Here is a 15,282-nt window from a genome sequence, read left to right as displayed (position 1 = left end):
TGTTCAATTCCACGTGAACCAGGCAGAAAAGCTGATAAGGCAGCTAGATCAAAAAAAGTTATTTGGAAAGAAATTTGTATGCATAACAAACATATTGTACAATTTTGTTTGAATAAGTGTTGTGAAGTAGAAAGATTTTAAAAATTCCTGCGATGATAAAGTAAAGCCTACCAATATTAGTTACCAATATTTTGAAAATACTAACAGGGTAACTTAATGGAATTGCAAATTGTTTGATTTACAGTCAGAAAGTGTCAAAAACACGTGGTGTCAGGCTGTCTCATTTTGGTTTGATCAAAGTAGATCTACGAAAATTGCGGGAATTTACACGCAGACTTTTCAACTGATTTCGCATAGTTAAGAATGTGCTGATGTCACATTTGTGGGTGAAAAAATTCCCGCACTTTTTGTAGATGTAGATCAATAGTAATGGGACAGCCTGGCACTATGAGAAAAAACTGAAATTGTTCTTATTTTTATATCCTACATTTATTTGTAACTGAACACTAAGAGACTTGCAGTAATGCTTCAATTTTCTCACAAAGACCAAATGTATGAAATATCAGGTATTTTTCAAAAACTTTGGCTGGAAATGTTGTTGATAAATCTAAAATTTTATGTCACGCATTTTCTGATAATTTCAACCCTTACGCTCCTCTACTTTCAATAATTATAAAAGGAAGTAAACTTGTGATTAATATCATTTTTTCAAGAGAAATAATAGACATTATTTATGGCGTCGCTCTAGTTCTATAGCCCTGCAAAAAGGTGTTCATAGTTCGAAAATGAATCGGAGACGATTTTATTACACAATCTCCTGATTAGAAGTCGGTCAATGAACAACTGTTCGCATCCGCAGTTCTTGTCTTTTTTGCAGAGAAGATCAAATTTGAAAAAAAAGTGATAATTCTGGTTCCGAATTCGGAGCTTGTTTTGTGTTTCGTGTTTCATAATCTTTGAGGCCAATGCAAGGCTATAATTATCCTTATCTCCGCAGGCCAGAGAATACATTCCAATCAGATAGTGTCAGTGGTTTCTGTGTGGAAGTTTTCCCTTTTTTTTCTCAATAAAGACTTTTTTTGAATGCAATTCTTGAAGCTACAGTGGTGACACAATCTAAGTTTCAAAGTTCAGCGTTATTTGGTGCTGTTTGACGTTTAACAGTGATGCAATATGTTTTATTCATGATCTGGCAAATGTATACAACAGGTTTTCTCCGATGCAGCGATCAAGTGCTGGATATGGAGATATGCGACAATACACAAAACACATGGATTTTCGAATCGTCTTTTCTTTTCCAGATAACTCAATTTTTGCACGTTTGCAACACTCCACGCACACACTCCATTTTTGAGCTTCATCTTTTGATTCTGGACACTCCCACTTTCTTCTCCAATGGCGTCATTTGTTCCCTTCGATGATTCGTTTCTTGGAAAGCAGAAACCTTGTGATCCACAACATTGGTTCCTAGAATAGTTCCATAGTGCTGTAAACTGCTATAAAAAACACTAAAAGACACAAGACACTGAATGTGTTGACTGGTTGTGTTCAAAAATCAAAACATGTATGCATTGCCATCATTTTACTGGGTTGGTGTCAGCTGGAGGAGGTGACCAACAAAACAAGAGTGGCACGCTGGGATGATACTAAAAAAACGAGAATGCTAAATTCGAAAACAGTTAGGAGAGGCATCAGTGCAATCTAAAATGGTGATGGCCTGCACACAAACACGCATTCGATCAAGGATCTGTTTGAAACTTGTTATTCGACAGCGTTGTTCAGTTCTTAATGTTCTAGTGATCATTAGTCGCCCTACTTCTCCTGGTTCGCATGTGACTTTATATCCGAATTGTGTACAACTAGTTGGTTGTTGAAAAAAAAACGTCTTGATGCTATTTCTGGAGCAAATTGGGGCGAGCGGCTTGCCCAGGTCCTTGTGATACACCAAATGGTTGTTCTCTTTGATTTTTCTGCTAGCAGTTGGTGTGTTCTGGTCACGCACAAGCGTCGCAGAGCGCGAAAGTAGATTAAAGAACAGAGAGAGAGAAGGAGTAAGAGAATGAAGCGGAGAAATGGGATCGAGTATAGCAAAAAGTAGGGGAGCGGGACTACTCTTTTTGCCTCTTTTCTCCCCCCGAGAAGACCAAAGAGCGACGTTGTGTAAGATTTGTGCAAAGCAGTAGCCGACCACTTGCACTTTTATTCTGTGGCCTCTATGATGGTGGCCTACGTGCACGTCTTCATCTCTTCGTGCTGCAGGCCTCCAGTAGCATAAACGAAACGCAATCTTTGAAGGGAAAAAGGAAATGGAGAGAGAGAGAGAGAAAACGGCATAAACTACCTACTTCCGGTCTAGAAGGGAACTGACGTGCATGATGTTTTAGTACGAAAGTAATAGACATTTAATGTTTGAAAAAATGGTTTTTGATGGTGGTGTATGTCTGATATCAAATTCTATTTTGAACAGTACTGTTAGATTTGATAATATAATTTATATTTATTATTACATATATTTAATAGGTAAACTATACATAATAATGTCATTGAGGTAACAATAGTTTGGCAACTCTGGACAAACACGAGACCGAGTGGGAAGACAGAAGAAATTGAAATTATTGGAGAAAAAAATGAGAGATAAGGAGAAGCTCAGATCAATTAATTAATATAATTAATCAATGTGTAGAAAGTGTGTGTACCCGTCACAATGAAACACTGACAGTATTGAAATGAAGTATGACAACATAATCAAGCTATTCGAGTAATAAGAATTACTGTAGGTAGGCTGGTGTATACAAAAAAGGTGAAGTACATTTAACTTCCGAAACAATTCAAATGCGGTCTAAAAATAAAAGCTCTTCAAGCACATAATCGATTTCATAGTTGACGTCTCTGCTGAGCTGGAAGAACGAGGAGAGCGAGTAGGCGACCCTCTGAAAATAGAAGATGATGAGAAAGCTGATCTTTTGATCTTGATTCTATTACCGTTGCAGAAGCAATTAAAAGAAGGAGGTGTGCAAATCGCGATGTTGCCTCCGCAGTTCCAAATGTTGCAATTAAATGGGAGAACAGAGCATTTTGCACCGATTCTCTTGCAACTACGAGAAGCTCGCAAGATTCGGCGGATAATCCTTTCACGTTGTGATCCAATGCCATAATCGCTTTCAGTGCAACCATTTCAGTCTTTGTTACATTGAGGCGACGGAGCTGTTGGATAATCATTTCAGTCATGTTTCGTCGGACATTGCTGCAAAAACGAAAACAATATTATTGTGTTTTCTTTTAAACACTCATCAACACCATCATCATCATCATCACAGGCAAATAATGCGCTCTCTCATCTTTCCTACTTCCCGTCATATTACATGACTAGCGCAACCAAACCACAAGACACTTTCGCTCAGCCAGTCCAACAATGATCAAAGTTCAAGAGATCAACACCGACCAAATGCAGTCGTCGCAGCGGTGCGCACTTTACTTTTCGCCCGTCACTCTTTAAAAGCCACACTATTTTGCAGTTTCTCGCTTGTCTTTCAAACACCGAGTGGTGTCATTTTCATAGCGGGAAGGGGAGGAACTGGCTGCGTCTCTAGCTTCCCGACTTGTGCTTTCCACTCCGTATGTAAATGTGTATTCTCATCGATCTCACAAACATCAAAGAGCAAATTTTATTTTTGTTGCGGAAGGGAAGGGAAGGGGTAAGGGCGGCGCAAAGAAAGAAAAAAAACTATACGTGTGATCTAAAGGCGGGAAATCAAAAAATAGAGAGCAGAAAACAAGACCTATGTTGTTTCTTCTGCTGCATAATCTGATCACCATGGGTGGCAATATGATCTCAGATTTAGGCATGACATTGATCACCAAGGGACCACTCATGGGGCGAGAGCATTAATGCACTAAAAATCGGCGAGCTTGTGATGGATAGCTTAAAATAACAAGAAAAAAGGTTCTAAGATCAGATCTTCTTTATCCCACCCACACTTTACAGCATTCTATCTTAAGACACACACACACACACTTTTCCATGGAAAGTTGCTGGGGGGTTTCGATCGACAAAAGAACGAAAAGAGCAGACACACTGCAGACACATTGACAAACAATGATCAGTAGCAATGACGAGCGTGACGAGCGATCGCCTATGTGGATGGGTTCAATGATCAACTCTGCACTTACTCGGCTTTGTTTTCCAACAGTATGTACTTCTTTTGGTCCGAGTCTTTTGTAAATAGCAGCTGGCTGGCGGGTAGCTTGTGTCCTGATGGGAGATAAATACTGTCGTGTTCTGGTGCCTCGATCGCTACCGACTGGTAACCACAGAACAAGATACAGAACGGGGAAATGATGCTTCTGGCAATGACCAGCTGAAAAATGGGGAGTAGGGGAAACGAGGTCTAAGATCAAAGTGTTGTACCTTTTCCGATGGATGCAAATCAGCAATTGGACGTAACGTATTGATGTAGTCAAAAGTGAAAACGATCATTCGCCGAAGATTTGATGACACACAATTTGCATCGGCAACTCCTTTTGCGCCGTTGAAGTTTAACTAAACCAAAATGATCAGTTTCATTAAAACTTATTTCACAATAATGTACAACTCACCAGTGTCCTAGCAGCAATAAGGGATGGTTTCGTAATCGCTTCTCCCATTGGTGGAAGGCTTTGTTGATTTGTTTCGAAATTGTCTTGCAGTTGTATCACAATATTCTCAATTTCTGTCAATGTTGTTAATACAGATTCATCAATAAAGCTCGGTCGGAGGTCCATTGGAGCGGAATCAGCTCTTGATGATGGTGAAGTGGCGGCGTCGTCGCTGTCGTCCTTGAATTTATTCAGACATGGAAGGTCGCCTAGAATAGATCCAACAGAGACTTTTTTGATCGAGCCTTCGGTGTTTCTTCTTGGGTTCTTTTGGCGTCCTGTCTTATCGCGATCAGGACGGATTGCATCAGGCTCCATACCGACTTCTAAGCATTTTTGGAATCTGCACGATCTACACACATTTCGTCCAGCTGAAAGCATGATGGGTAAGATCCTTGAACACAAATCACGCAAAAACTCACCTTTATCAATTCGGCACTTTTTACTGTAACGACACACATAGTTTTTTCCAGCTCGTACAGTACGTCTGAAAAATCCTTTGCATCCGAAGCAGGCGACAACACCGTAATGTCTTCCGGATGCCTCATCACAACATACAGAACTGTAAAAAAAAGACAAAAGTAGATTGGGATCATATGATCGTTCACATACCAGATCGTTGATTCTTCGCCATCAATTCCATTCTCTCCGGAAGGAGAATACTCTCCTAATTCCGGTTTTAACAGGGATTCCATTGAAAATGTTTGACCGGGCGAACCGCATTGCAATAGTGCGGCGGCAAATGAAAACGGGGATTGGGTATCAGTCATAGCTGGAATAAAATTAAATGATGGACAGTCAAGATGAAACAAAAATATTATGAGGAAGTCAACGTATCATATTTAGAGAGTGACAAAAAACAAGACACCGGTCAAGTGCAACCTATGAAGGAAATGATTATCAATCTCTTATCAATTGGGTCTTTTGAGGACGGTCGAAAATCAGAATCAAAATCAAAGTCATAGTTATGGGGCGCACTACATAATCAGTGAAACCAGAAAACCGAACTGATTTCACAATTTTGTATGGAATGTATGACTGTGCTGACTGATTGACTACATGACTACGATCAATAAACAGTTGATCTTGGCGCGAAGACGCATAAGACAATTCAGATGACAGGCCATCAAAATCGTACAATGCGAGGAATACAGGGACAGCAGACGATGAGTAAGATCTTTGGTCATTCAAAGATGCGCAACAAATGATAAAAGCAAAACGGGTGAGACTGTACCTAATGGTACGTTGACAAGATCAAGTATGAATGGAAAGTAATAATGAGAGAAAGGGAGCGGGAATCAGCTTCTTATCAGTTCAATGGAACTAAACTGTTAAAATATCTTTTAATAGCTTATCTTACAAGACAAGACAAAAAAACGGATAGGAGTGTACGATATTCGGTGATGTAGTGCATAGGAGGAATGATATGATGAAACGTCTACGTCTATGATGTTTTAAAGCATTGAACTGACTGAATGAGCAAAGGGCGCAAGAGCAAATGGGGTGTGGTTTGTGCGACGGACCCATAGGCGGAGAATATTTTAAGGGGTTAGAAGAGGGGAAAGAGTAGAAGCTTTTTCTCCATCTTCTTCAGAGATAAAAGCGGGGCACGATGGAAGAGAAAGGAGAAGAAGACCAATTGTAAAAAGACTGGGAAAACGAGGAAAGGAGGGAGGTCTCTTCCAAGCGAGCGGTTAATGTTCAGAGATCAATAGAACACAAAGTGGGCGGGGGCAACACACACACACATACACAGTCAGTTGTCTATGTAGCTAGTATATTGCGCAGATTTCGCAATGGTCGGTTAGGGGAGCGAGAGGACTGATCGTTGAAGTGAGCACACCGATCATCGAAATGAACAAACTACTAGAGAATGTTGGAGGCCGGACCCAGCGAATAAAGATGAAACATTATTTCAAGAAAATCGAAAACCCGCACCGCCCCAATCTTTGATCACCGTCGGTTCGATTCCAGTTTCTAAAGTATCAGAGGTCGCTTTTAATTGATAGACGGCGCCTCCCGAAAAACTTGATTGTGCCGATCCTGGCGAACCAACAACATAATACCCATAGCGTCGTTTTGCAGTTTTTGCTTGCTGAAAGAACTTGTGAGAACAACATGGATCATAGAACAACAAACGTGATTTTGAAATAGTTAACTTGAGAAACAAAAACTTTAAACTCTGCGTTGTTGTTGAGCTAAAAATAAAAAAGGTCAACGTGGTGTTTTTCAAGTTTGTTTTCCAACTTTAACATAAAAGTTCAAGCCTACGGTACAGTAAGACTTTGCAATTTCCTAAAAAGAATAAAAGTAATAAATTATAACTACAAGCCATAGTAGATTGCCGGCTCTGGGAAAGGTAAACCCAAATCATTATCCAAGTAATAAAAACTTTGGATTTATGTCTTGTATTCGAAAAATTAAAGTTCAACTAGGCAATTCACGTATAAAGAAAAAAAAAGAAGAGAAACCGCACCTATCGACAGTGCCCTCAGAGACCAAAAATGATCAAAAACTGTTTCAAATCGACTTTTAAAAACGTGTTCTGTGTGATTTGCGCCACCGATATATGATCAGTATTTGATCAGACCAATTCGGAAATAATGAACAAAAACCGCTGTGTTGTGTGTGTGTATGACTCTGATCATGTTTATTCCGTTTCACAAAAAAAAGTTTTTTTGAGTGACGAATTGAACAAATAATCACCTCGGGACTTTCAATGAAAGACCTCCAAATAGTGGCAAACTGTGATAAGAATGCGTGGGAAGTTCGTTGAAGTCAGCTGTCACTGAATATGACGTTGAAGCAACAGGAGATTATCAAAGTTTAGAAATAGTTTGATCAAGTAATCAAAGGTTCAGAAATTGTTCATGGCTCTTGAACAATGTTGGAAGTCTTCGTTACTACTGAGCTTAACGGTTTAAAAAATTGCTACATTTAATTTTTAGCCTTGCGTGCAATTTAAATAAAATTTGAAAAACCTATTTATTTTATTATATACAAACATCTTTTTTGAAAAATTCCATCACAAATCAATCAATACTCCGAAACAAAAGAAACAATCATTTACATATATAAAACGTTCTAAGTAAAATGATTGATCTCTATTTCATTCTTGCTTTGATTGCGCTCTTCGAAAGCGTCTGCGTGAAGCCATGGATGATCTTGGCTCAACACTCGAGATTGAGCTACTCTCCGAAGTTCTTGCTCTCTGGAAAAAAAAACCTTCGAATTATCAGGAATTCGCATTGGCACTTGCCGAAAACCAATCCATTGTGGCTTCCTACTGGAGTATCTGTAGAGAAATAATGCTATAAGCATCATCCAAACGATCAACGAGGCGAAAGACCAAATCAGTAAAAGATGTTCTACTCCCGACCATTTACACTGCCGTTGTGACTGAAATATTAAAATATTAATACAGCCGGATAAGACGCGAAGATGATTTTTTGATCTCACTGAAATAATTGTAGCATTGTAGCATGCGGAAGTTTGTTTCTCCGACACTATATCGCTATCATTGATTGCCTTATCGTCAAATCTCCAGTCGGCGTTATTGTTCACGAATTTATCATCTGAATATCAAGATTTTTGCAGTTCCTTGTTTTATAATTACATATATATATATATACAATCAGAATGCCCAATATGAACTCTTTGCTCGAACAAACCTACATTTTTTAACCGTTGGCACACTATGAGTAACATTTCTAATGGATGTGGGCTTCGTCGAGTTTGGAGTTTGAGTGCTGCTCTCCGGGGGCGCCGACGCATACGGAGTGGTCGGGGTCAACTTTTTGGTCGACGCCGTTGTTGAATAGAACTTCAGGTTGGCGGCAGGTGCAGTTGTGGTTTCAGTCATTTGAACTAGCGAGTGACTCTTTTCGAATGACTTTTTCGGTTTTTCAAAAGTATCAAGTTCGGGGTGATTGAAATGTTCGCTAGGTAATCTGGAAAATAAAACTGAGTTGAAGAAGTTGGCCAATTTTGATTGATTTTGGTAATTTTGACAGCGGAGTACCGCCAGAAAATTTTATGATCAAAAACTATTACTATGGAGCTATGCTGAAATGTTCAACGATCATAATAAAACCAATTGGTATGGAAAACTAGTGTTGCTCCACATTTAAAATATTTAAAGGTGGAGTAGCGCCAGTGGGGAAAATGTTAAAAATCACTCATATGGTCCCAAGATTACCAAATACCATGATAATACTTTTAAAAAAATGTTTGAAAAATTTTTATTTACTGTCAAAAAGTGGCAATTATTCAGTTTTTGCCACTCATAATTTTGGGAGTCAACCAAAAAAAAAATGTTTTTTTCGACATTTATGTTTTAATTTTATTTAAATTATTTGTATTAAAACATTGTAAGAGTCGATTGTTTTGAATTATACATTTAGATAAAACCCCCACGGGCGCTATTCCACCTTTAAAGCATCCTTTCACATTTAAAAAAAATAGGAGAAAATTAAACTTTCCCAGCTTTTTGAATCGAAAAAAATCCAGAATTTTTGAAATTATGATATTTGGTAATTTTAGCATTATAGGGATACTTTCTAATCATTTCCCCACTGACGGTACCTTTAATTTATCTTTAATTTTTTTAACATTTAGTTTTCCATGGAGCAACATATTTAGGGCAACAAGACCAAAACACAAAATTGGTTTCAAAAAACTATTTTAAAATTCTTTTTGGAAGTAGTGATCAAAAACCAGTTTTAAGTGCACAACCGCTTCCCAGCTATTCCAGGGTTTTCTTTCTTTCTTTCTCTCACACACATTTTTAACGTTATTTTTGCATTTCCAATTATTCTCCTAGAAAAAAAAACAAATATATATATATATATATATATATCGGAATAAATAAACAAGATGATGTGTGGTCTCTGTTAATCCGTTTGTTGTTATTATTGAACACTATGTGTGTTCCGACCAAATTGTACGAATTACTGCTCAAGAACTATCGTTGATGTCAACACTGTGTGAATTTGATGAATTACCACCACTCACTTATCGGTTCTAGATGAAGACGTCATGGGAGTAGTAGTTGTTGAAATCATTGTACTTGGCATTGTTGTTGTGAACATTCTTGACTGTTGAGTAGTTTCCAGCGCCGCACCGTGGTTTCTGTCCTCGTTCCTGGAAAAAATAACAATTTCGGTTCCAAAGAACACAGATTAGATCGTTTACTCAATCTGCACGAGCTTCATAAATTTTTCCGTTTTTTCTGTTTTGAGCGGGTCCTTATGCGTAAACACTTTGTGCACGGGCTCCTTTTGCAAATGCATCTCTTTTTGCACGTTTACAATTGGCTCGGAATTTAAATTGCTTCCAAAGGTTATTGTTTCGATAAACTCCTCGTGCGAGTCCTGAAGAGTAAAAGAGCAGAATAAGGTCAAATTCGGAAAAGAACGAAAACGTACGATTGGTGGACTGATGATTGGCTGAAAAGCGGAAGAATGAAGGATACGTGCTCCTTCGACTCTATTATTATCGGGGTGAGACAATTCACTTTGTGACGACAATTTAGGAATTGGTTCCCGGTAGGAGATGCCCATCAAGAAGTGGTCCGCGTCATTCGGGGATATTGTTTCATGGAGTGTGGGGTCCAGGAATGTTTTCAGATGATATCCTGGAATGTGGTTTTTGTTGTGACAAATTGATGAAAATTACATAATATGTACACTTTGTTCTTGTTTTTATATTAACTTTTTGCAACTTAATAACTCGCTTGACTTTTCAAAAACTTTTTTTTCCTTTTTAGAACTTTAGTCGTTCAAATAAATTATTCTATGTACATTCACAAGTGTAAAATTGCATTTGTCCCGGACACTGCTGAATTGGTTTTTCTATTCAGAGATCAAAATTTCAATATCATCAAAAGTGTGCTGCAATTACTGAATATTTACGTAAATTTATGTATGGTAATGTGCTTTTAATGAAGTGAATATGTAACATATATCTAAAAAATCAAACGATTCGAAATGAAGCGTATGGTGCTGGTCAAAATGTGGTGTTCGGGTAGCTGATCTAATTAAATCAAAGCAGGGGGCAAGAAAAATATCCAAAAATTGAGGATGTGACAAAAAATATTAATGGCTCTGTTACATAGTTAGTTGAATTGCTTTAAAAGTTTATGTCCGGAACAAACCTGTGAGATGTCGGCCGCTTTGTCTTTCAAGCTTAAATCATGTTTTTGTCAAAAAATGTTAAACTATTTAAATACAGGTAATGTAGATGTGTAGAGTAATAAGAAAGCGTAAAGTAATTTACGAGTTAATAATATTTGACTAAAACCAAAAAACACCTAGATATAATTGGTCAAATTAGAGGAACATAGTGCAAAACTGAAATGAATACATGGGTTTCTCGGAGTCTACTCTTTGACATTTTTGAAATGTAATGAAACCGAGAGAACTGAATATTTCTTATTTAAAAAAACCTACTTGGATGCAATCCCTTAGTTTCCGTGTACTGATTCAGCTTGATCGTAAGCCATGCTGAACTTATTTTTAGTCTCGAATCATAGGCACTACTGGGAATACCTGTAAAATGGGTTGTATTTCGAATTTTTTCTTCAAGCTAACCTGGCATGGTTGTCATGCCTGACTGTTCCAGTTGATTTTTGGTCGATCGACTTGTTATTTCTTCTTTAGTAAATGCGCATTTCGGAGGCTAAATCCAAGTTTTATTTTTGAATTTCACTGAAATACAAAAAACGAGCAACTCACAAATACTCGATCCTTACAAGGCGAGCCATTATTGCAAAACTCGAGTGTGCATTCTATCCGATATCTGAACTCTCAAAATAGTAACTCCAATCAAGTTATAGCCTCACTTATCATCCGTTAGAAACTTGAATATTCTAGCTCTGGCATATAATTTCGGAACATGGTCACTGTAGACAATGTCACCCATTAATTCAGAGTCGATGACGCAGCTGGAAAAAATTGGAACAAAAATGATGTTTCCTTATTTTTCTTATAATAACAAACATTCTAAAATTTGCCTTTCAAAAAAAGCAACTAATAAGATCCAAATCAACTCACCCGTTTTCATCTATTAAATGAATAATCTGCCCGTTTTGTGACAATGCGTTGCAATTTGTTAGGAAGGTTTGCGTTTTTGCTGAAAAAAAAACAAATATTTGTTTACTTTTGATTGGTATCTACCGGGATTAGGCAACTTGCAGCTCCACTCATGGACTATTGCATCGCCGACTTGAAATTCAGACATGCTGCTCCATTCAGAAGCCATTCTCACCAAGTGTGTACAATCTCTGAATTCAAAACTTGGATTTAGACACTATTATAAAAATAGATCTTACGCAAAGCTTTGTGCTCTATTCACTATTGGCATTATTGTGTTATCCAGACATTCCACCAAGAATGTTCTGTCGCTATTAGTCATTACCAACGGATGGAACCCAATTTCCACATATGCTCTTAGCAATCGAGAGCCATTCTAAAACATCAAAACTAATTTGTTGTGAAGCAAATTTCCATGAACTCACTTTTAAGAACATTGGATTGGCACATTTCAGAATGTCCATTTGAAATGTGGCATTTTTTTGAATATTAGTTGAGTAGTCATGGTTACATGCTGGTATGAATAACTTGTCAAATACCTGAAAATTTGAGATTTTAAGCTTACTTAGACGTAGACGTGGAATTAAATAAACTCACTGATATCCTTCCTTGAAATGGAATGTTTGTATTAAAGCTAACTGTGATAAGTTTTGCAGAACATGTCACTTGGGGTACCCCTGGAAAAAAATTTTATTTTTTTATTCTAACGACTATTGCTTTTTGATATTTCAATTTGTCAACTTAGCTACTTTTTTTGCATTTTATGAATTTTGAGTGTTCCTTCAAAATGAATTAACGGAACATCTTGACCCATGATAAGTTGAATCACAAATGTCTGCGGTTTCACTTTCAAAGAATCATAAAACACAAGAATACGGAACACTTCCGCAAAAAGACACTTGACAGTTATTGCGGCAACCACCAAAAATTTGCCCAATGCGGAAGAGGAAGCTGCAGGTTGGCTATTAAAGGTGAAGCTATATATTTTCTTGGATTGATTTTTAGAACACTAAGCGGCGCAATATGAAGGTCAATGTATAGAAAAAATAAGTCTATTAGAATTAGAGAAAAGCCGTAGAAATGCGGGGAGAGTATTCGAATTTAAAAATTAAAATAAGGTAAAAAAACAGTACTATTTTCAAGTAGAGGTAAAATTTATAAAACGTGATTTCACTGTAAGTTTTAAAAAGTGAATATTAGCAAAGAATTGTTAACGACACAGTATAGGTGAGGAAAAACACACAATTCCCTTTTTTTTGTTCCCAAAAAGTTGAAAAAAAATCTTGCCGAATTCTCTCTAATTAAGCAAAATTACATATTACAAGCTTCTTTTGAAAATCCCATCACTCGAGACACTAAATTACTTGAGACACAAGATAATGAAACTTATTACAGAAAATAACAATTCTATTCATTCTAATTTTGGTTCAATTCTTTAAGGAGGTTAATTAAAAAAGAAAAAGTTGAATAGTGAATGTTGATCCAGTTTATGTAAAATCAATTGAAATATGAATTTTTATCCAACATTGTTTCACTTGGGACAAGCAAAAGACAAGCAAAAAAACTTATTCGGATGTTACAAGTAAAATTTAAAAATTGAAGCATGGTTTCTATTTTAAACTATAAAGCCAAATATTTTTAAGCGAGCATTTTGAAGAAATGAACGGGCGTCTGCACGATAGTTTTTTGAGTTCCGTAAACATATTGGAAGCTTTTTGCAAATGGGGTTTTTTTTTTAATTTGAAGAATAAAATTTTCCAAAAAGCTTCTAGAATGTTTTCCTACTCTTGAATAATTTTTTAATAACACAAGTTGGGAAAAAAATTTTAAAAAGGTCTATGGTTCCAATAACTGAAGTGATGGAAAATTGTTCTTAAACAGTTTCAGACGGCATTTTCAAAGGTATGGGGTTGAGTTTCCGCCGCCGTTAAAAATGTCAACTTACCCATGACATGTGCATTATCAAAATCTGTCGAGGTGGCGAGGACGACAAATGAGAAGATGTATCCTATGACATGTTTTGTGGAATATTGCATGCTATATTTATCTGAAAACAATTGTATTGAAGAAAATCTTCGAAAAAAGAAGCATTCTGCCAAAGAAAAAAAAAATAATCCGGAGAAAGTTCAAATTGCTAGTCGTTATTCAATAGAAAGTCTATTTGAATCAATTCCTAAGGAAAAACGGATTGCAAAAGCCGAATCTCTTTATGTCTGTCACTGTTTTCTATCTCTTCCAGTCTACATTTCGATCATCACTCTCCCACCACAAGTCTTCCATTTTTTCTTAAGGAAAAAGGCAAAAAGGGTGGGAGGGAATGGAAAACAACAAGTGGGACTTAATAACACGCACACATTTCTATTTCTTCCCCCAATACGACAGTACTTATGACATTTCATGAGAGGACCTCAGCGCAGACAAAGGCAGATTTCTGCAGACACCCCTTAGATGACTCGTAAGCAATTTTTCTACAACTCAACAAGTACTTGTTAGAAATCAAATTTCGGTTTTAGAGGTTAATTTCAATTTTTTTTTGAAGAATGAAAAAGAGTGAAAGTCTGAGAATGATTTTTGTACCGTACTATATTTAGGGTGGGGCGGAATAGCTCAGTCGGTAGTGATGCCCGCTAGCAATCTGGAGGTCAGGAGTTTAAGTCCGGTCTCACCGCCAGCTTCATCCAGCCTCTATTGGGAAGTGCAGCAATCCACGACTGGATTATCGGCCACAGTCCCCGGCTTGGATGTGGCTTAAATTATAGCCCAGTTGGAGGGTCACCAGGCAGTGGGCCTGACTCTCAGATCTGCAGTGCATAGCGCTTGAAGAACGGATCGTCCTTTAATCCTTAATCGTTTAAAAATAAAGAACTTATCAAAACAATTTTAACTGTTTTAAAATTATATGAGGTCATTTTAACATTATAGAAATGGTTTTGAATTCTTTTCACTGTCTCCAGTCACCACACTCAAAGAGGAAGTTGGGTGGATTTCTAAGTTTATTATTTCAGGAAATGTGTTGAAAAAAATTGGGGCAAGAATATATTGAATATGACACCAGATGAAAAATGCTCAGAAAAATTCTACTTCATAGTTCATAGTGGTATTGAAATGTATGAAATTTAAATTATCATTTTCAGAAAGAATTGATAGAAAGAAAAAAAACTGGATAAAGACAATAAATGCAGGGTCTTAGGATATATTGAAAAATATTCAAAATCTAGAAATACAAAAATTAAAAATCACATACAAATCAACAAAATTTAATATTAGCACGTAAAAGTCTGAACGTCTAAATGAGAACTGTTGCTAAATGACCAGGTAGCGGAAAACGATGAGATTTATAGCCCAGACCGGCAATAAACGAAATGAGCTTTAAACCGTTTAACTGTTGCAGTTAAATAGGCAAATAGTACGAACGGCAATTTACTTTACGCTCGCTTAAGAAAGAAACAAATCGGAGATGGCGCGGCGGTATTTGGATTGAGTGACATGTATACGATATTCCAATGATTGCTCAATTATAACCACAATACTCCTTTCCCCCTCTACCATATAAGCC

At 37.1% G+C, this 15,282-nt stretch overlaps 2 protein-coding genes and 7 non-coding genes across 9 annotated transcripts; 6 read left to right on the top strand and 3 right to left on the bottom strand.

Moving 5' to 3' along the window:
- The first annotated feature begins 2,220 nt into the window (after positions 1-2,220).
- Positions 2,221-2,509, top strand: H01A20.4. The gene has a single exon (NR_072546.1). It is a non-coding gene; the product is annotated as an Unclassified non-coding RNA H01A20.4 (non-coding RNA).
- Positions 2,488-5,407, bottom strand: nhr-3 (Nuclear hormone receptor family member nhr-3). Its single transcript, NM_078022.8, has 7 exons — positions 5,248-5,407; positions 5,058-5,197; positions 4,597-5,006; positions 4,409-4,540; positions 4,171-4,358; positions 2,983-3,244; positions 2,488-2,930 (listed from the first exon to the last, which is right to left on the bottom strand). The coding sequence occupies exons 1-7, from the start codon at positions 5,403-5,405 to the stop codon at positions 2,829-2,831; spliced, it is 1,392 nt and encodes a 463-aa protein (NP_510423.1). The 5' UTR covers positions 5,406-5,407; the 3' UTR covers positions 2,488-2,828.
- A 468-nt stretch (positions 5,408-5,875) lies between these two features.
- H01A20.5 lies at positions 5,876-6,010 on the top strand. The gene has a single exon (NR_072545.1). It is a non-coding gene; the product is annotated as an Unclassified non-coding RNA H01A20.5 (non-coding RNA).
- A 123-nt stretch (positions 6,011-6,133) lies between these two features.
- H01A20.2 lies at positions 6,134-6,473 on the top strand. Its single transcript, NR_072544.1, has one exon. It is a non-coding gene; the product is annotated as an Unclassified non-coding RNA H01A20.2 (non-coding RNA).
- Positions 6,474-7,338: 865 nt separating this feature from the next.
- On the top strand, positions 7,339-7,457 carry H01A20.3. Its single transcript, NR_072543.1, has one exon. It is a non-coding gene; the product is annotated as an Unclassified non-coding RNA H01A20.3 (non-coding RNA).
- Positions 7,458-7,719: 262 nt separating this feature from the next.
- ram-5 (ZP domain-containing protein) lies at positions 7,720-13,762 on the bottom strand (the record flags this gene model as incomplete). Its single annotated transcript, NM_078021.5, has 17 exons — positions 7,720-7,846; positions 7,895-8,034; positions 8,095-8,210; positions 8,311-8,585; positions 9,649-9,777; positions 9,829-10,007; positions 10,062-10,270; positions 11,085-11,183; positions 11,226-11,313; positions 11,370-11,433; positions 11,477-11,578; positions 11,688-11,766; positions 11,811-11,917; positions 11,966-12,102; positions 12,152-12,265; positions 12,324-12,403; positions 13,672-13,762. The coding sequence occupies 17 exons, from the start codon at positions 13,760-13,762 to the stop codon at positions 7,720-7,722; spliced, it is 2,136 nt and encodes a 711-aa protein (NP_510422.2).
- A 189-nt stretch (positions 13,763-13,951) lies between these two features.
- T24C2.7 lies at positions 13,952-14,092 on the top strand. Its single transcript, NR_072542.1, has one exon. It is a non-coding gene; the product is annotated as an Unclassified non-coding RNA T24C2.7 (non-coding RNA).
- Positions 13,968-14,104, bottom strand: T24C2.8. Its single transcript, NR_072541.1, has one exon. It is a non-coding gene; the product is annotated as an Unclassified non-coding RNA T24C2.8 (non-coding RNA).
- Positions 14,105-14,236: 132 nt separating this feature from the next.
- On the top strand, positions 14,237-14,386 carry T24C2.9. Its single transcript, NR_072540.1, has one exon. It is a non-coding gene; the product is annotated as an Unclassified non-coding RNA T24C2.9 (non-coding RNA).
- The last annotated feature ends 896 nt before the right edge of the window (positions 14,387-15,282 follow it).

This window comes from Caenorhabditis elegans, chromosome X (genome assembly GCF_000002985.6).
Source record: "Caenorhabditis elegans chromosome X".
NCBI lineage: Eukaryota > Metazoa > Nematoda > Chromadorea > Rhabditida > Rhabditidae > Caenorhabditis > Caenorhabditis elegans.
Note: the sequence above shows the minus strand (reverse complement) of the source record. Positions and strands in the feature narration are given on the sequence as shown.

Coding starts and splice junctions, on each gene's coding strand:
- nhr-3 (NM_078022.8), bottom strand. CDS start 5,405: ATGACTGATACCCAATCCCCGTTTTCATTTGCCGCCGCACTATTGCAA. Junction 4,541..4,596: donor TTATTGCTGCTAGGACACTG/GTGAGTTGTACA, acceptor ATTTTGGTTTAG/TTAAACTTCAACGGCGCAAA. Junction 2,931..2,982: donor TTTTAATTGCTTCTGCAACG/GTAATAGAATCA, acceptor TTCTATTTTCAG/AGGGTCGCCTACTCGCTCTC.